At 42.0% G+C, this 22,137-nt stretch overlaps 2 protein-coding genes across 3 annotated transcripts; one reads left to right on the plus strand and one right to left on the minus strand.

Annotated features, from left to right (window-relative positions):
- Positions 1-1,860: 1,860 nt before the first annotated feature.
- ak3 (adenylate kinase 3) lies at positions 1,861-12,148 on the minus strand. The gene is made up of 5 exons (XM_008300683.1): positions 11,146-12,148; positions 9,569-9,688; positions 9,169-9,341; positions 4,680-4,798; positions 1,861-3,910 (listed from the first exon to the last, which is right to left on the minus strand). The coding sequence occupies exons 1-5, from the start codon at positions 11,291-11,293 to the stop codon at positions 3,799-3,801; spliced, it is 672 nt and encodes a 223-aa protein (XP_008298905.1). The 5' UTR covers positions 11,294-12,148; the 3' UTR covers positions 1,861-3,798.
- Positions 12,149-12,269: 121 nt separating this feature from the next.
- Positions 12,270-22,117, plus strand: rcl1 (RNA terminal phosphate cyclase-like 1). Of its 2 annotated transcripts, none has more exons than XM_008300689.1 (9): positions 12,270-12,455; positions 12,936-13,007; positions 14,070-14,245; positions 14,927-15,001; positions 15,122-15,246; positions 15,941-16,066; positions 16,165-16,321; positions 20,894-20,997; positions 21,943-22,117. In XM_008300689.1, the coding sequence occupies exons 1-9, from the start codon at positions 12,326-12,328 to the stop codon at positions 22,094-22,096; spliced, it is 1,119 nt and encodes a 372-aa protein (XP_008298911.1). In that variant the 5' UTR covers positions 12,270-12,325; the 3' UTR covers positions 22,097-22,117. The 2 variants fall into 2 exon arrangements, with proteins under 2 accessions (XP_008298911.1, XP_008298912.1); XM_008300690.1 differs by lacking the exon at positions 12,270-12,455 and adding an exon at positions 12,588-12,603.
- Positions 22,118-22,137: the final 20 nt, after the last annotated feature.

The raw sequence follows: 22,137 nt of genomic DNA on the forward strand, positions 1-22,137 counted from the left end.
TTAACTGTGCAGGCAAATGGGTGAGAATTCATGCAATAGTCAAAACGTAATGCCGACAATGAGTCGTAAAACAAAACCACAAGAATTGACATGTTTGATTGCAGTAAATGAAAATCTACAGTGTGACGTAACACTGGGCAGTATTGGCGTGTGTTTTTGTGACAAAACAAATGCAGCTTTTCAGGACTGTAGTTCGTTTTTTTGAGAATTTAAGTGATTTGCAGGTGACTAATGAGTAATAGTGCATGCTTTTTAGTATGTGACACAATTTCACGACTAACAAAACCTTCAAAGATGATGCAGATGTCTTTTAAAGAGGCTAAATCAACTCAATTCTAGGTGTCAATAAACAGGACTCGGTTATTATGAGTGCAGGAGGCGTAGTGATGTGAGACGCCCCCACGTTGGTCTGTTTTTATTCACCAGCTGAGTTTTCCTTCCTGTAATTTGAACAAGCACATTGATGATAAGAGTTCACCAAATTCTCTCTACATGGGTTTTGTGTATTTATTTCATGGTTTTGTTGTTTTCTTTTATCACCTGAAACCAAGTCACGACCACCAGTTTCCTCACACAAGACTGTTGAGTTAAAGTTCTTGAATCTGTTAAGTATGAGCTAAAGAAGAAAAAAACACCAGTGTGGAGGAGAATGAGGAGGAAAAAAGGGCTGAGCTCTCCATAAAGAGACTTTTACTGTGTGTGTGCAGAACGGAGCTCTCTGCACCTGAATGTGTCCTGCACTTTATATTTCTCTTTTCAAAAATGGAAATCGTTAAGGAGGAAGTGTTGACTTTACTGTTCCTCTGCATCGTGTAACTTTGATTTGTGTTTTTTTTTTGCTTTGTTCCCAGTCATCCAGAAGTGAATTTGACATTTTTTTTATCCTGTGATGAGCTTGTGTGACATTTATATTTCACCTTTTGTGTTTTGGTCCTTTTGCCTTTCTTTGTCTCTTGGGTGAGCTTTAACCAGATTCATTAGGCTTCCCTTTTATTTAGCAAGGCAACAGAAAGCAGCATTTCTACTCCAACCTGAAGTACCAACCATACATTGAATAAAACTCGAGGCTGCTTGTGATGCATTGTTGATTCAGCAGCTGTTATCATCTCACCAATTATTATTTCAGTTCCTGTCTGACGTATGAAACAAAAATACTGTAAAACAAGCCGGTGTTGTCAGCAGTGAAGCTACATAGTGGACCTAAATGTTGTTTTTTCTTTGTCATCGTCCACAACGACTACTCAACTATGCAAATCTAATTATCGGGCTTGTGTTGCTGTACTAAACCTGTGGCCGCTGTCTCTGGTGTCTTGGCTTTTGGAAGTCTCGTGTTTCTGAAGTTTATCCGAACTAGTATCTTGAGACTTGGTGTTTCTGTCACTTAGCAACGAGCTGTAGGAAGATTACACTTCACATTCACAGCACACTACAGCGAGAAGCTCAAACACAAAACCAGAGCTAAATATTTGTCTTCTTGTCGATTGCTGCTGCTGTCAGTCGGCCTGCGGTGGCTTTACAATGGGATCCTTTAACATTTAAAACTGACGACCTTTGGATGGCTTTGTAATTAAATCCTTTATAGAGTAACTCCACTGATTTTACACATCAAAGTGTGTTTGTCGGCCTGAGGGAGCGCTACTGAATATGTAAGGTGAAGTTGTACAAAGGCTTTTGTGGCTCTTGGAAACCTGTAGAAAACAATTTTAAAAGCTAAACTAAAGGGTTGTGGAGCAGAACTGTGTCACCTGCAAGCTCAAGGCTTTATCAGTTTATCAATGAGTGGAGTTCTCCTTTTAAATGTTACAGGCGCAGACATGTTACCGCCCAAATCAGTTAAATGAAAACACTTAAGTCGCGTCCTTCTGGTGTACAGTACGATGAGTTTATTGTGATTCATAAATACTTGTCTACGAAACAGGAGATCGGCTTTCAAACGTTGCATTCAAGTATTTAGGAGTGCACGGGACAACCAGGAAACATCATCCGTCTGCACAGCGCACCGCAAGGCAGGTTTCTGTGGCTTTTATTTCGAGCAAAGTGCAAAAAAAAAAAACACAGCAGATCGACCTCGAAGGACCGCGATAGCTTCCACCAAGACGATAGCCCTGTACAAACTGTGGTGATGTGTGTGTGTGTGTGTGTGTGTTGGCATATCTTTTCAGTTACATCCTCAGTTGTGGAGTCACATTAAATGGCAAATATCAGTCGGTCAGTAGAAGCAGAGCGGCTGGTTAACACGGAAACGACATTAAGACTCGAGGTGGTTTTAAGAAGCTGTTATATGATAATGGTTTCTTGTGATGATTAAAAAAATATTCAAATACAATAAGTGTGGTTGGTTATTTCGTGTGTGTGTGGTCCATGGTTACAAAAGAAATGCATTTTACATTCACTGAGCTACCAGTTACATGGTCAGAAGCAGCAGAAGGCACTGGAGTGCTTTAGTGAGTTTACAGTCGTTTGTAGAACATGGCACATTTCCCTTTAGGGCAACAGTCCCACTAAGGCAGGTACACACACACCTTTCTGTTTTACTAAAACCACGACATCTCATGAAGAACGCTGTAAATGTATCTTGTGTGTGTGCTAATTCTTTTCAGCCAGATCAGCTGAGAAAACTGCAAAAAGAAATCCTTGAAATGAAAAATGCACACATGGTTCACCAGGAGAACACACTGAATGATTCTGTCTGTACATCTTGTGCAAACGCAACCTTCAGATTCTACAGTTAAAGATCTTAATATCTGAAGCTGCTTTATGAAGGCACGAAATAACAGTCCGTCTGAACTCTTACCAACTGAAGATTTTGCACACACACCCTGAGAATTTTACCAAACTCTCTTCATAACGTTGCAGAAACGGTGCAACAAGTGGTATAAGAAGCTTTTTTTTTTAAAAAGTGGAGTTTTCACAACATCTAGAGGCCGGCTGCACAAAACACCACAAGGTTTTCCTCCTGAAGTGAAACACCTAAGATCAGGAGGTGATGTGGTAGTTTCTAACAGGGGGGATGGTCCAGTGAACCGCAGTGGTCCAACACAACAACACACAACACACACACAGCGGGGAAGGCAGGGTAAAAGGGGGGATGGGGATTGCCCCTGATGCCCCTCAAATCACCTCCTGCCTCAGGCTTAAGCTCTTAACTAAAGGACTGGCTTAAGGATCGTGCACTCTTAAAATGCTTCTCAGTAAAGGAATAACACTAAAGCGTTTATAGCACCGAAAGAAGTTTTAAAATTCTGCAATTACTGATTGTCTGCACTTTTTGTCTCAGAAAATTGTCCAAAATAAAATTTGTCAGAGGAGGAAAAGGTTCTGCTTCCAAAGGAATGTTTATAAAAAAGAAAGCACATAAAAAATTTGATCCACAAATGATGGAAAACAACAAATGTGGGAGAAAACTGTGGCAAAAATGAATTATTTTCTTCAATTATCTCCATAAACTTGGTTATAACAGACTCACAGGTACCTTAACTGTTTTTTTTCTTTACTTTGGTCGCTCAGGTCTTTTGTGCAACAGTTTCTACTATTCCTTAAGTATTACACAAAGATAAGAAAACACCTTAAAAATGTAAATGAACATGTTAAAAACCCCTAAGGAACTTTGTGCAACTTAAGAAATCTGAAGTCAGACTTAAGGAAACTCTTAACTTGCGGTGTTTTGTGCGACCGGCCCCCGTGTTCCTCATTTCAAACATTCAGAATATATTATTACATAAATTTCTCTTCCCTTTGTTTCACAGAAGGCGGAGTGATTTCTGCTGGTAAACTTCAGGCCTTTTCTGTTCGGGCTTTCTACGCCACCTTCTGATTGATGGAGGAGAGTTTTCTGTGGAGGAACGCCTCGACGTGCGGCCATATCTTGTTGGTTTCTGTCCCCGTGAAGGTCTCTAGCACACCTTTACTCCTGGAGGGGAAAGGCCATGTTGTTGTTTTTTGAAACATTACAATACAGCAAGTAGAGATTCATGCTTATACTCTGATAATCAGGGGTTACTGTGCATAGAACTGTGAATGTTAGCTCTAAAATATACAGCAAACAAAGTGAGATAGCAATCAAAGGCCAATTATTTAAAGCATTTAATGTGAACTCTAACTTCTCCTATTATCACTCTGAAATTTTCTGCATTTCTTACAGTTAATAAACAGATTTTTATGCTTAGTGGTAAAAAATAAAAATAACTAAAGTGAGACACCAGATGAGCACATTCTTGTGGTTTAAGGGAATAAAGACCAACATGTTTTCCTGACGAAATAGTCCAGACATATAAAATATGAGGCATGCACTCTTTTGCTGGGTTTTATTGCTTCAGCTTAATCTTTAGAATAAATGTTTAGTAATCTGTGTATTCATTTAATAGGCACAAGCATAAGCAGAAAGCCTATTAGCCTGCCCTCTTGGAATCCAGTTCCTGAGCAGTTCTTTCAGTTATGCAACTGCAAAGAAAATGAAAAGACAGAACAGTCCAAGGTCGAGGTTGAATAGCAACTAGCTGTGGCCTTTTACCTACATTTAATCATCTATTTCACGACCACTTCAGCAGAACATTTGCCTCATTTTGCATCTTGTGTCTCTGTGCTGTGGTGCAAATTAAATTCTCATCAAGAGCTGAGCCCCGGTGATGTAATAAACAGCTATAAAGGGGGTAAACGTGCAGTAATCTGTAATGATCTACCTGTAGTACTCTAAGACGGGCTCCGTCTGGTTCTCATAGGCCTTCAGTCTCCGTGTGACCGTCTCCGGTTTGTCATCATCCCTCTGGACCAGAGGCTCCCCTGTCTCATCATCCAAACCCTGGAAAAAGCACAGAAACTCAATTTAAATACCCCATATATAACAGACAGAGACGCTGTAGTTGTACTGATCTACAGCTGTGGGTAGGATTTGTTCAGCTGACACATTACACACGGTAGGAAAAGATAGCGCTGCTCTGGAAACACAAAGCGATGCCAAGCAGTTCTCACACCAGCTGAAGAGGTGTTGATCTGACTTTTCCTTGTTAGTTTGCCCTGACTTCTTTGTTTCTTGTTGAAGCCTTTTACACAGCAGATATTTTGACTTGAAATATCCTAAAAAAAAAAACACACAAGTATGAACACTAACTAATACTGACGGCTCCCTTCTATTCATGCTGCTGCAAGATGTATTTATGACTTTTATTTTTTAATCCTTTTTAACTCCACTGGGTTTTGTTGGCTGTTACTTCCCACTTCTACACAATAGATGTTTTGTATTTTGTTGCAGTGATAAAAAGGAATCTTCTGTCATACCAGCAGCACTTTAAGCTGAACAACACACATGTTCCCAGTGACAACGTAACATGCTGATGTTTGTAGGGCTGCAACTAATGATTATTTTCATCTGTTAGTTTCTTAATTAATCAATCAGTGGTTTGATCTAGGGGTGCAAGGTGGCGCACTTGAATAGCACTGTTGCCTCGCAGCAAGAAGGTCACCAGTTCGCGTCCCGGTGAGGACACCCGGGATCTTTCTGCATGGAGTCTCCATGTTCTCCCTGTGCAGCGTGGGTTCTCTTCGGGTTCTCTGGCTTCCTCCCACAGACCAGAAACATGTTGAGGTTAATTGGTGATTCTAAATTATCTGTAGGTGTGAATGTGAGTGTGCTTGGTTGTCTGTCTCTAAGTGTAGCCCTATGATAGACTGGTTACCTGTCCAGGTGTCTCCTGCCTTCACCCTGAGTCAGCTGGGATAGACTCAAGCCCCCCATGACCCTAGTGAGGATTAAGCGGTGTACAGATAATGGATGGTTTGATCTATAACATGGTGAAAAATGGTTTTTAAAAAAAATGTCCATCAGAGCCCAAAGATGACGTCCTCGAAAGTCTTGTTTTGTCCACAACCTTCAGACATTCACTTTACTGTCATAGAGGTGTAAGAAACCAGAAAATATTCAAAATTACGAAGGTTCCTCTTGTACTGGGCAGGATTGCTATTGCAACAACACATCATCAGTAGGGTAAAACTATCCTGTCTCACGACGGTCTAAACCCAGCTGATGTTCCCTATTAGTGGGTGAACAATCCAGCACTTGGTGAATTCTGCTTCACAATGACAGGAAGAGCCGACATCGAAGGATCTTCTGAATTTGAAAATTGTGACTTTTCTTTAAAAAGTTGCTCAAACTGATTATTCAGTAACCAAAACAGTTGGTGATTGTATTAGTAACTGCAGGCCCTGGTGTTTCAAAAGACTTGCATCCTGTCTAACTTGTAAAAAATACATGAATTCCCTGCATTTTGTCCAGACCTGAATCAGTGCAAAGAATACCTTTATTATAGACGGTTACCAGGTAATGTTTGCCTCATTCCACCTTCGTTAAAATGCTAATGTCTGTTAATAAAAACTGAGCACAAAGTACAACTGAGGGACCTGATGGGAATGTCACAAGGCTAGCAGGTACTTAGGAACACATGTGATCACCAGAGTAAAGGTCATGGAATAATCAAAATCACATAGTTTCCCCCTGTGGGGATAATTATTGTCTGTGTAGAATTTCAAAGCAATCCAGCAAATAAATTATTTTAATCTGGATCAAAGCGGCTGACTGACCAACCAACCCAAGCACTGCCATCCATGGAGCAACATCACTTGCACAATAAAAGAAATGCATGCAGTTAAAGAGAGCAACAGGTGGTTCTGAAGCTACTACAGGGAGAAGCAAAGGTCAGCAGGTCAAATAAGCCAGTATAAGTGGAAACATGCATCACCAGGAACAGTATATCACATTCAGTCCCATCACTAATATCCAAACTTTAACTTTTACCAGCTGCATCCTTTCACAGCATCCGTCTGCCTCTTGCACAGTTCAGTGGGGAATATTGCAAATTTAACGGGTATAGACGGTTTTAGGGATGTGTAAGTATCTTCCATATTCTTGGAAAGTATGCACAGTCCCCGAGGAGCACTTCTGGGCCTGAGAGGGAGCAGCATTCTCGTGCCATCCAAAAATGTGTGTGAGATTTACAGGGAACAAGATTGTGTGAGGCGCCTCAAACAGTTACAGTTGTTGTAAAGCTTATCTCGGCGTGCTCGTTAATACTTGACAGCTGCTTCATCAATTAAAAAAAAAAACTACTGGCATTTTAAACCCTTCACTGATTTAATTCCAGTTTTTAGGTCTGCTTCTGTTAAACTGTGAGGAATAAACTGATGCCAATGATTAACCACAAACGAGCCGTTCCTCCGATCTGTGCAGAAACTCTGACAGCAGATTGCACAGAGAACACACGACCCAGGAGACATCAGCTATGAATCATCCGCCGGTTACCCAGAAACTCAGACGCATTCGCAAGCTTGTTGACCTGCAATTGTGCACAACTGAACCAAAATTAGCAGCATAACGATGATTACAATTACATAATCTACTTAGTGTATTGCTTCACGCATAAGAATGTTGGATATTCCTATTTTTCTGTGAGTTTAGTTTAAAGGGGCGCAGTATGATATTCAGAACCAGTGGGCATCGCTAGAGCAGTAGAACGTTGGTCACACTAGCGTTGTAATTCGCTTTGCTTGCTCAGTTCTGCTCTGGTACAGACCTACAGTAGCAGAGAAATGTGCAAAAACAGAAGAAGAGACTTTCTCACTCAGCTGACCATCGCATTATCATCCTCTCCTATAATCAGCCTGAGACACCTGTGGGGTTGTGTGCAACACATGTAGATCGGTTTGGGAGCCTAGAGGGAGGATCCATCCATCCATCCATTATCTATACACCTCTTAAACATCACTAGGATCACAGGAGGCTGGAGTCTATCCCAGCTGACTCAGGGTGAAGGCAGGTTCACCTGGACAGGTAACCAGTCTATCACAGGGCTACACTTAGAGACAGACAACCAAGCACACTCACATTCACACCTACAGACAATTTACAATCACCAATTAACCTCAGCATGTTTCTGGACTGTGGGAGGAACCCGGAGAGAACCCACGCTGCACGGGGAGAACATGGAGACTCCACGCAGAAAGATCCCGCGACCTTCTTGCTGCAAGGCAACGATGCTAACCACCGAGCAGCCTTGCAGCTCACAGGAAACGTGTGAATAATCAGAAAAAAAAAATCATGGTCATAAAGCTATAATCTTGCACTCCCATCTCACTTCTACAACGCGGAGTGGGCGGCTACTCAGTCAGTTTGTGATATCAGGGAGGGCCAACAGTTTCAAAGGGAGGGACTCACATGCACTAACATGCACGTGTGGCCTGACCGCCTGCCAAAACATACAGCAGAGCAGCTCGGATTACAACAAACACAAAGAAGGTCTGTTCCTTCATTCACTGCACTCTCCACCGTATCTTTGCATAGATGGTAGCAGTCTGCTGTTGCACTGAAGCTATGTGTGTGTTCAAACACTTACACATGCACGATTAACTACCTGCTATTTATCATAGAGGGAAAATATATATAATAAATATTAAAATGTTTAAAAGTCAAAGTTTTTAAAAGAGAACTTGGTAAATTTGGTGTAAGACACAGTTTCCCATTTTTATAAAACTGTGATAAACCTGTGATCCAGTAATTAAATAATGTGTGCAATTGGATAGTCGGAAAATAAAAATGATATTTTTACTCATTTTAATGTTAATTCAGGCTTCTTATCCCCTTTTAAAAATACAGACTTCTTCTGTGGTACACTTGCATTTCAATTTGTTTATGCAAAGGCTCAGTACCAGTGATATAAAACACCTGCTTACATGTTCTTCAGCTTTGTATGTTTTAAAAAGAGGGAAAAATCAGGCTCTGATTTTATTTTTCTAAATCTTTCAACCTGGAAATCACTTTGTGTGTGTTTCTGTTTAACTCAGTTTTATGCCTTTCAACCTGTCCTTCAGTAATTCTGCTTCAGTTTTGTCTGTCCTGGTCAGAAATCTGTGTTTTTTTATTCTGCTATCCTCCTTTCTTTGCCTGAACATCATTTGTGTTCAATCTAAAGAGAAGTTTTGGAGAAATGCTTCAACAGTTAGAATTCTGTGATCTCAAGCAACAAAGACAAAGACTGTTTGTCCTACGGAAACTTTCAGGGGATTTATGCTTGCAGACACATTGTGCAATTTCGGTTGCGCAAAGTTGGGATAAATACAGCTTTAAATGTCAAATAAAGCAGCAGCTGAAAGGAAGAAACGAGTAAGAGAGGATGTATTTACAGTGACTTTAGGAGGGTTGAAATCGGTGTTGTAGACTCTGCCGCTCGGAAGGTGAGTCCAGCGAGACGTCAGCCTCTGCCTGATGGTCTGGAAAGGAACATTGAGGTTGATGACTGTATCCACAGTGTAGACGTCATCCAGAGCCTCCGCCTGCGATACTGTCCGAGGGAAACCTGGCGAGGAGATAGGCAGACAGAAAAATCAAGGCAGAGGGTACGAGGAACAAAGGTGGACTTTAAATTAAATAGCTTAAGGTCTCAGTTATCATTCCCTTGAGTGGTTTATCTGCTTGTACAGAACAAACTATGTAAAAGCTGTGAAACCTGTGACAAACAATGCTGATAACACACTCTGCTAAGAACATTTCAACAACTCCTGATCCAAACTTGTGATCTCCCACCGTCCAGCAGCCAGCCGCTCTGCTCTATTGTTCTCAGGTCATTGAGGATGAGACGAGACATGACGTCATCAGGTATCAGCTGACCCTGATCAATACAGGACTTCATCAGCAGACCGAGCTCTGACACAAACACACAAAACAAGAGACACAGAGTGAGGATGCTGTTCAAACCCATCACACAATTAAGCTTCTTTTTTTCCGGCCTGCACTTTTAATCCAGACTTTATAAAGACTAGTTTAACCACCATGTGAAAAATGACCTACGTGTCAAAAGCATCTAATGAGGTTCATTTTCTCCAGAAGAACTGGAAGCTTTTGCACGTTTCAGCTGCATTTGTGAAGTGTTGCACAATGCCACAACACTGCATTTTAGAATTTTAAAGACACAACTTGTGGTGCTGAATTACGGAAGAAGGAAAGTAAAACGATGCACCCAGCACAAAAACAGACGTATCATGACACAGTGTAGAACTTTTTTTCCCACCCGAAAGCAACCTAATGGAAAATTTAAAGGGACATTACAAGTTTGAAGAGGCCGAACCACAGGGGTGTCTTCTTTTTTCTCTCTCACTTCCACTTTAACTGGTCAGAGTCCAGTGGAAGAAAGGAATTTCCTGACAAGCCTTGCAGAAATTGTGCTAATATCTGATGTCGCTGAGGGTACAACTTATATAGACCGAGGTGTTGTTGTTTTCTGTCAGTTTGTGAAAATGTCATGAATATGCAGCTTTGAGCCCGCACAATGAATCCTGTTTAGAAAGCTGCATGTCAAAGTGACAGTGGAGGAGGAGGAAATGAATGGGTCCATTTAAAGCGATGTGATCAAGCTTGAAAGCAAAATACAGAACTGCATTTTCCTGACAACTAGAAAGTGAGTCACTCTCAAGAAGCGGAAATCAAAGAACTGAATGAGGAAAATATAATCAGGGATGATCAATGAGGAGAAATGCTTGGAGCTGCTCAGCTGCCAACAATACAAGTTAAATTGAGGAACTGTGTCTGTGCTCAGTTCTGAGGAATAACAGGCCACGAAGAGGAAGAATGAACGTGTGCATAAACAATGTTTAAAGCCTGATTACATGTCGCTGCTGTGGGATTGTTCAACCCTGCAGCCGCTCTGTCATACAGTTGTAAAAAAAAAAAAAAGAACCCAGACATTATCTGCAGCTCCTCCCCTCAAGGAACAAAAGTTCACGGCTTAGGTTATAAACTTTACACCTCTTCTTTATCTTCATTCAAGGTGATATTGAGGAGTAGTGGGCCTCCGTCCAAGTTCTGGTAATGTTGGGTCGATTGTTTGCAGTATCAACACCTTCTATAACCCTGGAAACCAGTTTGACCTTGGTTACAGTGAGAAAGACAAATAATACTCTTCTGTCACAGCAAGATAAGAGCTCAGACTGTTGGAGGAGTGGTGCCTTGAACAAACCTCACCATGTGTGTGTAACAAGCTGCTTATAATGAGATTATTTCTAACAGAGCACAATCATAAAGACTAAGTGTTTTTATTTCAACACATACCTGAACACACACCATAATAAGACAGCATCTGCATGGCCTTAGTTTGGTCATGTTACCTGTTTTTGCGTTGATGTTGGCTCTCAGAATATCCCCACTAGAAAGGTGCTTCAGTCCAAAACTTTTGGTTATGCGCGCAGACACGGTTCCCTTCCCAGATCCAGGAGGTCCCATAATGACAGCACGAACGACTCTCTGCAGAACCATTTTGGCTTTAATTTGAATTCCTAGAAACAGAACACCCTTCTCCCGAAACCCCTCAGGATGGAACTATCAGGATGCTGAACCGAGACTCGATAGGAGCAGGTTTAGCCACGATCCCGTCCTTCCAGTGTGCGCGACGTGACAAAGAGTGGGTGCGTCTTCAGCAGCCAGTTCCGAGTCTCTCTGGACTTTTACTTCGCCCTCACGCAAACGTGCAGAAACTGAAGGAAGAGGAGGAGGAGGAGGAGGAGGAGAAAGACGGCTGCGCACTGCTGGCTGCGGTGCCAAACGAGGACGCACACCTCTGACGACGCACACGGAGCGAAGAGAGGCTCCTTGGAAGAGAGGAAGAGAAACTTCCTCGCTTGTGCCAGTGTTTAAAGCTTTACTGGATATGTGTTTATTGTATAACGCGGTTATATAATTGGTCTGCTGGCCGAAAAAAAGCTTGTTTGGCAAGGTGATTAATCCCTTCCCAGCCTCGATCTCTTTGAGCTGGCAGACCTGCAGATTGACAGGCATGCTGGGATGGACAACAACTAATCTGCGCGCTCATATTAAGCTTTTAAAACATTTTTCTGAGCGTTTTCAAAGGATTAAATGACGTTTGCATACATGTTTGCATGCGTGCATCTCAGAGAACGCCTTTAAGCTTTTGGTTTAACCTATTGTTACTCTGTGCAGCCTATTTAAACGTGTCAACCAGTTTGAGTTGCTTTACATTGCAGTATGATCTTATTTCTAAGGCATAATAAATAAAGATTAAATAATAAATGCTCACAGTTATTGGTTGTAACCCCGTTTGTTTACACTTTAATCCGTTTTGTGCCTTTAAGACTTATTATTCAGTCACGCCCACTTGGTTTTAATGAATGGTTCTGGTGCCATCTAGTACCTCAATGTGGCAAATGCATCCTTTATTAAAAAACGCAAAGGGCCCTTTTTTGACCCTCCTGCGCCGCCGTACTCTCGCCTCCCACTTCCTGGACCAAACACACGTGGATTTCACTGACGCCACTCACAAACAACAATAACATGGCCAGCCAGGGACTCTCCTACGACGGCTGCAATCTCTTCCGACAGCGGCTGGTGCTGTCCACGCTCAGCGGGAAGCGGGTGAAGATTAAGAACATCAGGAGCAGAGACGACAACCCGGGGCTGCGCGGTGAGTCGCGGCTTCGCTCCGCGTGTGGCGTCGCAGTTAGCTCCGAGGCTAACGGGGGCTAGCTGCTACGCAGTTGGGAGTGTGTTCGGTCGCTGGGCGGCGGAGGTGGGGGAAAATCACGGGGCAGTGGCGTGGATGGAAGATAAATGTAATTGTGCAAAATCGTGTCGTTGTTAAACTCGTCTGGAGCCTTAAAGTGTTGCTTACGGAGCTATTTTTTTTACATTAGTGAAGCGTTTTGTGTTGGCACGTGATTATTATCCGAAGTTCCCACAACAATCCGCCTGTTTGACTTCATGTGTTTTGTCTCCAAACACACAAAGAAAACACAAGTTTGCTCTAAAAGTACTTCCTGACATGAGCCAAAGTCTGAAGAAGAGGGTTTAGTTTTTAAGAAAATGTACTTTTTATGCATAATTTTAGCTGTTTGAAGAGGTTTTGTTCGACTTTCTGATCATATTTTCTTTCTTCTTTCTCCAGATTTTGAGGCCAGTTTCATCAGACTGCTGGACAAAGTGACGAATGGATCCAGAATAGAAATTAACCAAACAGGTAAGTGTTCAAATGACTGAGTTTGAGCTTTGTCAGAGATGATGTGGTTTATATAACAGCTGTCAAAGAAAAGGTATGTTAACATTTCAGTTGTGCAACTTAAGACTTGAGGCTATGTAAATGCAAAGCAGGATTTTGAGTTTTTTGTGTGTTTTGCATATTACACAAGTACAACTTTGGAAATAAGTATTCGGTTACCTCTCACAGTTACTTTCACATGACAGACATTGATCATCTTGTTTGAGTTTTACCACAGTGGTTATATAATTGAAGCATTTTCTAAAAGACGTTTAAAAAAGACTTAAAATTGTATTTGAAATAAGATGTGTTTAAACTAAAAAATGCCAAAATTCACACTAGATGATGGAAAACATTTCTTGAGTCAAACACATTTTGTGCAACTAAACTGTCTGAGAAGAGACGTGCGAGATGTTGAGAAGACGGACATGAAGAGCGATGCAGCCAAAGAGTCGTCACTAAACTGGCTTGTCATCAGCAAAACAACATCCATGACTACATGAAGGAGAAGACACAGTCTGGCTCCATCGAGAACCACAAAGGAAGAAGCAGAAAACAGTGATTGCTGGGGATAGTAATTATTTCCAAAGCTGTGTCATGTTATTTCTGCCTCTTTTTTTTTGCGCTAGTTAATCGATTACACTGACTCATGGAAAAAGCAAATTGAGCTGCATGGATTAATTGATCAGTTAGCAGCTATTAAATTATTAAATTGATCCCCAACTATTTTTGATGATCCATTGATCTTGAGCACTTTCTTATGGGGAAAAAAAAGTAAAAATTGTGGGATTCCAGCTTCGTAGTTATACATATTTTCTGGCTTCTTCTCTCCTTTATGAGGGCAAAACTGAGTATCTTTGGGGTTCTGGACAAAAGAAGACATTTGAGGACATGATCTCGCAGTTTTCTGATATTTTATGAACGCAGTTGATTAATGGGGGAACCATCAACAGTGGAAATAATCATCAGTCGCAGCACTAATAAGACCTTGGTGCTGTATAGTGGTGTTATGCATATAACGGACTCATTCTCTGTCTCTCCTAGGCACCGTGTTATTCTACCAGCCTGGCCTGTTGTACGGAGGCTCTGTGGAACATGACTGCAGCCCTCAGCGTTCGATAGGCTACTACCTGGAGGCTCTGCTCATGCTGGCTCCGTTCATGAAGACGTCCCTGAAGGCCACGCTGAAGGGCGTCACCAACGACCCCATGGACCCAACGGTAAATGACCCTCTGATTGATCGTTTTGTTGTTCGAGTTTGACTCATCCAGCTTGTGGGGCTGAATCATGCCCCGACAAAGAAACGTGTTAAACTGAGCTCAACTCCATAAGCCACATGGACACTGCCCTCTAGTGTTCGCATTGGGACGTGCAGTTACACGCCAGCTGAGATCAACAGAAGAGTTTGTACCGTTCCAAGTTTAAAGTGGAGCTTAAGAACTTGTCATAATAATTTACAGTCACTTTTATGTAACAAGTCAATAGTTCATATGTTGAGATAATGTTCCAACATGTGCAAATATATTCAGTTTTCCCCTCTGGTGACCCATTATTTCTCCTCGTTTGCCCCCAGGTTTGTTTCACATGTTGTTATAGCAAAGCTGGTGTCAGACACCGCGTCATCTTTTTTTTTTGGGCTCTTTGCTATGAGCTGCATTGTTTCAAAGAGGGTAATGTCAACAAACCAGACAAAAGGAAGCAGTAAGGAGCATGAATTGGAGACATTGAAGGGAGCTGTTGTCATGGAAACTGTGAACAGCATCTCTGTTTGTTGCTGCGAGGAGAATTTGTTTGTTGTAAGGTTTTTGCCCTGTTGTTCCTTTGCGAGGCATTTGACATTTTCAACCCTCCGCTGACACAGAAGCTCATTTCGGGATTTTAGACTCTCGTGTTTCTCGCAGGTCGACCTGCTCAAGTCCACGGCTCTCCCTCTGATGAAGAAGTTTGGCATCGATGGAGAAGGCTTTGATCTCAAGGTGAGGACCGCTCGGTCACCTGTTGATGGTGTAGAGTTTTTTGCATGTTTGCGGGGGATGCGTTCAGATATAGGCAGCGTGTCTTTCTCTGTCTCAGTCTCTGTGTTGCTGCTCCCTCAGGTGGTGAAGAGGGGGATGGCACCCGGCGGGGGAGGAGAGGTGGTCTTCACGTGTCCGGTCCGAAAGAGCATCAAGCCGGTCCAGCTCACGGAGGCCGGCAAGATCAAGAGGATCAGAGGAGTAGCGTATCCTTGTTGGGCTCGTGGTCTCCTTTATTCTCCTTTTACATGAAAGTAAAAGGAAAACTGAACAGCAATGAAACCGTCAGTTGCAGCTAATCTCGGTTTTCATTATTTAGTGAGGATTTTGCTCATGGAATATCAGAAAGTGGTGACAAATCTGAATCTCTCTTGCTCATATTGTCCTAACGTCCACTTTACAATAACATAAAAAAGGCAAGCAACAACTCATCCCATTGGAGAAACTTGAATGAAGTGTTTTTTGCTTAGAAACATGACTTCCTAATCAGAAGTGTTGCCTGATATTGAGCCAGTTGATGAATCAGTCACTCATCCTTTCAGTCTGTCTTCAACAGAAGAACACAGGATTGTTTTTAAAGGCAGGAGACTTTCTTGACTTTAAATGTGCTGCTAATACACTAGTGTATCTCCACAAATTACAATATCTTTAAAAATTTTAGTATTTTTTTATTTAGGAAAGTGAAAAAGTAATATGTTTTAGAAAATGTCAAAAGCCATATCTCAAACTATTAAAATATTTAGAGTATCTCTATAATCGTTAGAGTAAATAACTCTTTAAGTGGTGTAAATACCCTGTGTCTCTAGGTTTAGCTCAGTACATTCAACCACAGTTATGGTAAAGTAAACTTGAGTAAACTCTCACTGTTCTGTGGGTTATTCCTTGACGCTACAAACGCAGATATTCTGTCCGAGTTTCTCCTCAGATGGCCAACAGGATTGTGGACTCAGCCAGGAGCGTCCTCAACCAGTTCCTCCCAGACATCTATATCTACACCGACCACATGAAAGGAGCAAACTCTGGCAAGTGGGTACCTCAGCGCACGGTACTTCGCCGTAAAGCCATTTTGTTTCTGTCTGTCTCATTAAAGAAGACGGTAAATGATTCCATCTGGTTTGCCGCAGGTCTCCAGGTTTTGGTCTGACGCTGGTGGCAGAGACGCTGAACGGCTGCTTCCTCAGTGCAGAGATGTCGTCCACGCCGCAGGGGCAGGGAGACCCCGTGCTGCCGGAGGACCTCGGTAGAAATTGTGCCAAGCTGCTTTTGGAGGAAGTTTATCGGGTAAGCACTTGAGATAACGAACGCCTTCTGCACACTCAGCCGCGTTAGTGATGTGTTTGTTTTTAAGGTGGCCCTCAAAGCAAAGATGCATTACACCAGGTGTCTCAGCCTGGGATCAGATTTATTTTGGCCTTGAATATGAATTTTTTGATGCTTATTTAGCTTCCCTTGGGTTTACCTTGGCTCTAGAACTGGCTCTGGATAGCAGGTCGTACGAGTTTTTAGTATAAACACTGTCGTCCCCTGGGCTTTTTTCATGCCTCAGTGGCTCTAGCGCCGCAAGAGGAAACTCTTTCATCACCCAACTGATGTACAAAGCAACTGCCGTCCTGTTAAATTTGCATAATTCAAGCAGGCAAGGTGGTTTTCTGCTTGTTCTTATCTCTTACACGTCTGATAAGAGTTTAAAGAATACAATCCAGCTTGAGTCTCGTTTTTGCATAATGGGGAAAAATGAATGAAATCGCAAAGTCTTGACTTGTGTGTCTCCTGCTGTGTTTCAAACAACAGCAGCTCTTGCAGTGAGAGGTGCTTCTCTAGAGTAACGTAGCCCCTCGATGAGATGTGTGAGCTTTGCCGGTCAAACACATGGACAAAAGTAAGATAGTGAGTGATGTGGAAGTCAAACAATCACCTGACAGAGTAAAGTTGGTAAAAACTCCATTTAAACTAAACGTGGCAGCAAATCAAACCTACGACAAAAGCACACAGCGGAATGGGAGCAAATCGTGTGTCTCCGAGAGTCAGAAGTGTTTTTTAAATCAGGAAAGACACGGTACGCATTTACCCAGTTGAAAATCCATTAGTAAGATGCTGATGACCACCCAGGTCCAAATACTTTGAACTGCACAGTTTGCTGCATTGTCGTGATCGCTGCACAGCTGCTGCTCGTGTTTTTCTTTTATAATGGTCACGACATGTTGCTAGCGGTGCACATGTAGTCCAGTCATGCTTGTGTTAAGTTTATATAGTTGTAAGTAAATTGATTGAAACTGCAAATTGATAATAAAACTTTACTTTTACTGATGACATTTCGCACCAGCCCTGATTACAAACTCCAAACTGACTATATATATTTTGAGTCATTTGTGACCATCTAGAGCCCCTTAATACTAAAGCTTACCAAACTCATAATCCCATTTTTGCTGGTTGGCTACTTTGCTGGAAAGTCTTTAGTCACTGGAAGTCATTGCGGGTCTTAATTGACCCGACGCTGGAGAATCAGTTTGCTGTCTGTCGCTGGAAAAAGCTGGATTCTTGGGGAATACCTGACATACATGAGCCAGACATATGAGAAGCCAATCGCGCAACAATGACATTCGCTGCTCTTGTTTACCCGCATTCCCCGGTAATGGCCTCTGTCTGCAGTTCAGCTGGGCAGAACCACCATGTAGAGCACAGCTAAAGGGTATTTCTGTATAGATTCAGACAGTTTGATGAGAGAATTTCCCCGGGATAGACGCCACAGTTTGTTTGATAAAGCCATCATGTAAGTACTGTTCGCATGTGGAGGAAGTTTCTTGTCTTGTTAGTTTGTGCCAGGCCTGTGTGATACGGGGGCATTAAAGCTTGGAGTGGTCAATATAATGATTTTTATACTTGGACTTTGGAAATAAGAAAATGCTTTCTGTTCACTGTGAAGAGCCAAAGTTGTTCTCCACATTGTGATATGATTTGTAGGTCAAACATTTAAAAAAAAGTAAGTAATAACTCGCTGATATTCATACTTTTATGGCGTTTTATCACATGTAGTCCATATTCTGTGTAGGTCAGTGTATGGAGCCTTAAAGTGTTGAGTACAATAAAACAAATACCAGCGTCCAAAAATTATGTTAAATAAAGAAAAACTGAATTTTCACAATAGAATCTGGCATGAACAGTGAACTCTCATAAAAACAAAGTTCTAATAGTATATTACAGTAGATATGTCATAGTTAATAAATAAGAATATTGAAATAATATTTTAGATTAAGTTAATAGGATTACAAGAATTTCCTAACTTAGTTTGTATCTGTCATTTACACAGTTTATTCAGATGTTTATTTCATTATGACTTTATTTAATAAATGAAGCTATTATGTGGGACACCTCCTTACAATCCAGGTCAAACATCTGAGTACCTACTCTTATAAACTTTATCTGTTTCATTCTGTTTCGCTTAATAAGTCAGTAATTCTGGAATATTTTTGATGTTTGTGCCCACAGGCAAAAAAAAACCAAAACAAAAACCCTCCAAGTCACATTTTTGTCTCCATATCTTTAAATTCATACAACATCTGTGCACACAGACACAGATCAGCTCATGCAGTCCCGCAGGAGAAAGAACCGCCTCAACACCATGTGTACAATGAGATTCTGTGACTCGAGTTTGCGCCCACATGGCTCAGCCCCTCAGCCGTCTCTTATAGGAGCCATGTGAGTCCAGTTAGCTGGTCAGGGTAGTGCTGATTAACTCTGAAAGAGGAATATTGTTGGACGCATCCTCTTCACCCCCAAGCAGCAGCAGCAGCAGCAGCAGAGCCAACGGTTTTCTTCAGGGAGGGTGGTGGGTTAAGAAATCCTGTAAAAATGGTTTTGTCCCTGTTTTTAAAAACGATAAAGCTACTGGAAGGAGCAGGTAGATCCACCAGCATTTGAATAACAGCTGGTTTTAATACCTAACTGCAGCAGGAGGCGAGAAGACAAAGGATAACCCCACCAGGACGATGGACGTGTGACTCTTGGAATGGTTAATTTTTTTTAATCTGAAAAAAAAAGCTGTTTTTTTTGTTTGTTTTTTTTTTCCCCCCTCGATTCACATTTAAGGGCAGGGGTGCTCTGCATGTGTCAGTCTGTTTGTCTTCTGGTTAATCAGTACAGTGTGCTAGTAGTAAACCAAAGCTCCTCCATGGACTTGTTGTTTTTGGAAGCAACATCAACACAGGGCAGGAGCTGATGTAAGTGGCGCACGGTTTCCTTTTTGGCTTTTTAATGTGGAATTACCTTGAATTTTTAACTATCTATTTTTTTGTCACTGTATGAATACGTGGTAATGGCTGCTAAACAGGTGTGAAAGAATCTGAGGAAAGGGTCCAGTCATTTTTATTTAGCGTTAACAGACCAGGTTACTGTTCTCCAGCAGAATGACGTTAACCTGCTGCATTGTTCACTGCTGACTAACTAAAGTACAACATGTTTCTGTAGCACCTCGTTGGCATGAGCTCAACTTTGTGTCAGACAGTTATACAGGTTTACATCAACCAATTGTGTATTTTATTGCAGCATAGAACTTGCTTCAGTGTGTCTCTGCTGTGTTGTTTTTGTATATTTGAATGTTGGGAAAGGATTTCCTTTCGCTCGAAGGATTCAAGGGACTTTTCCGCGAGGCCTTGTGGTCGGCTTGTGGCCACTTGGGACATCTCAACCGTCTCTGGGTGAAACTGGTGGTTTGGAAATGGGAGTTGTTCAAGTTGTCGGTTTGTACTACAATGAAGTACAAGAGCAGGAAAAATGGAGGTAGTTGTAGCTCGACGGCTGTGGTTTGGTGTTGATAAAAATGTCACTACTATATTTTTACTGGAGGCAAAGAAGTGAGATTTATTTTGTAAAATGTCCTGAAAAAGATCACTAACTTATCCAGACAGTGCACATGCAAAACGTACTGACAGTTAAACTAGATGGTATGATAAAATAATTAATCCATTATAGTAAAATGATGGAGTTAAGGTGGAGCGTGGTTCTCCATGAGGTTACGCAGTTCAAGTGGTGACGTAGTTCTTTGACTGAATTGGAAGTCTGATAAATCCCATCCCCTCGGAAAAGGAATGCAATTAGCAAAATCCATTAAACAATGAAAACAATGTCACCATGGTCTCAGTGATATGATTATGTAATTGAATCATATCCCTGCTGACGAGTTGTCACGGAGCCATCGCGCTGCATGACGGGACCACGACTCAGAATAGACGCACAATAAAACAAACCTACTGAAGCTGTCAGCGGACAGTCATTCAAAGTTCTTTTAGTTTATAAGCACTTGGGCGCGTCCGAGCTGTGTCTTGGGAAACATCAGTCTTGTGGAGTAATCGCAGTGGTATGTCCTCACTCAGAGTGTGGAGCTTCTGTCCTCGAAATATCTCAAGTAGAGGAAACGGGGAGCGTTGGCAAAAGTTAGAAAGTCAGTTGGGGCAAGAAAAGGAAGCATTTAGGTAAAGACGAAGAGAAAGATGTTGTAGGATGGATGGAGAAAGAGATTAGATTGTAAAAAAAAATTTAATTTAGTATAAAAAAAGACTTCATTGTGACCAATAGCTGCTTGTATCTGCTCGCTAAGAATTAAGTGTGTTCTGAATTTAAATGTACCTTAAAAATGAATGACTAAAAACGACGGTTGTTTTTCTGAGAGCTGTGGCTTCGGACGCATGTTTGTCTTTGGTTTGGATCGACATCAAGGGCTATCGGAGTTGGACCTGACACGGTCAATCCCAACAGTCAGGGGGTTCACGTCTCTCTAAACATCTCCACCTCTATGACGTATGTCGCTGTTGTTTTTGTTGCTAAAACACACGGGCCCCTCCTCTTTCCCTGCTTTAGGGCGGCTGCGTGGATTCGTCCAATCAGAGCCTGGCGCTGCTCCTGATGACCCTTGGCCAGCAGGATGTGTCGAAGGTTCTGCTCGGACCCCTCTCCCCGTACACGTAAGCCGTGATTATTCACCACCGCACCGCTCTGTCCTACTGAACTACACAAACAGGCCCTTTGCTTATTTATAAGTTAATGTACAGATGACAAATGCACCCGGCGCTTAGTTATCCTTCTACTAGTCGAGACAATATTCCAAAGTTCTTGTCTCACTGTGGTGCATTGAATGCTGGCAAAATAAATAAATGACTGGGAGCGATTAATACTCCCAAGGGTTTGTTGGACTTCAGCCCTGAAAGTCGCAGGAAAAGAACCGGCTTTCTGTCAAAGAGCACAAAACTGTGAAGTCATTTTCACTAGTTTACCAACTAGTTTGTAGTGTTTAGTTGCAGAAACACACTGATTGATGGAAAGCAAATAGAAAATGTCTGTTAATGCTGCAGCACTTTCTCTTGCCTTGTAGAAAATGTTTACATGCTTCTGAGCATTATCAGAGGACCGGTCCAGCTGTGTGTTCACATGGTTGTTTACATTGTCCGCTCATACGGAGGTGAACGTGTGATGCATGTCGATGTATTCACGTTCTAGCAGGTGCTTTTATAACACGCAAACAAAGCCTTTTTACATGTCAAGGGAAAAGCAGCCGAGCACGAGACGTCGCCGTGAGTGCAGAGCGATCTATGAACTGTCCATTTTCAGTTATCATGGTACCGGTGCTGTGTCCCTCTCAAGTACAGTACTATGATAACTGAAGATTGGCAGTGCCATCACAATACACCCTTCCTCTGACTCTGGTAACGCTGGAGGTCGTCAACGCTGTGTATTTGATTACATTTTTTCATAATTACGAGTGTTTTCTATCCTGGCTTTAAGAATGTAATGTCTATCTGAGGACACTGTGCTATTGTGGTGTAATACTGCTGACAGTTGGGCTTGTGTTGTGTCAAATACAAATAGAAATGACGCATCAACACGAAACCCTCTCCCTCCTCTCTCCCCAGGATCGAGTTCCTCAGACACATTAGAGATTTCTTCCAGATTATGTTCAAGATCGAGGTGCAGAAGCCGCCAGAAGACGAGAGGAAAGGAGGCGACAAAGTCCTGATGACCTGTTTAGGAGTCGGGTACAGCAACATCAACAAAACCCTGAAATAAATGTATTTTTATATAAACGTCGTGGTGTCGTCTTGTAGATC

The sequence above is a fragment of the Stegastes partitus genome, unplaced genomic scaffold (assembly GCF_000690725.1).
Source record: "Stegastes partitus isolate 25-593 unplaced genomic scaffold, Stegastes_partitus-1.0.2 Scaffold1574, whole genome shotgun sequence".
Taxonomy (NCBI): domain Eukaryota; kingdom Metazoa; phylum Chordata; class Actinopteri; family Pomacentridae; genus Stegastes; species Stegastes partitus.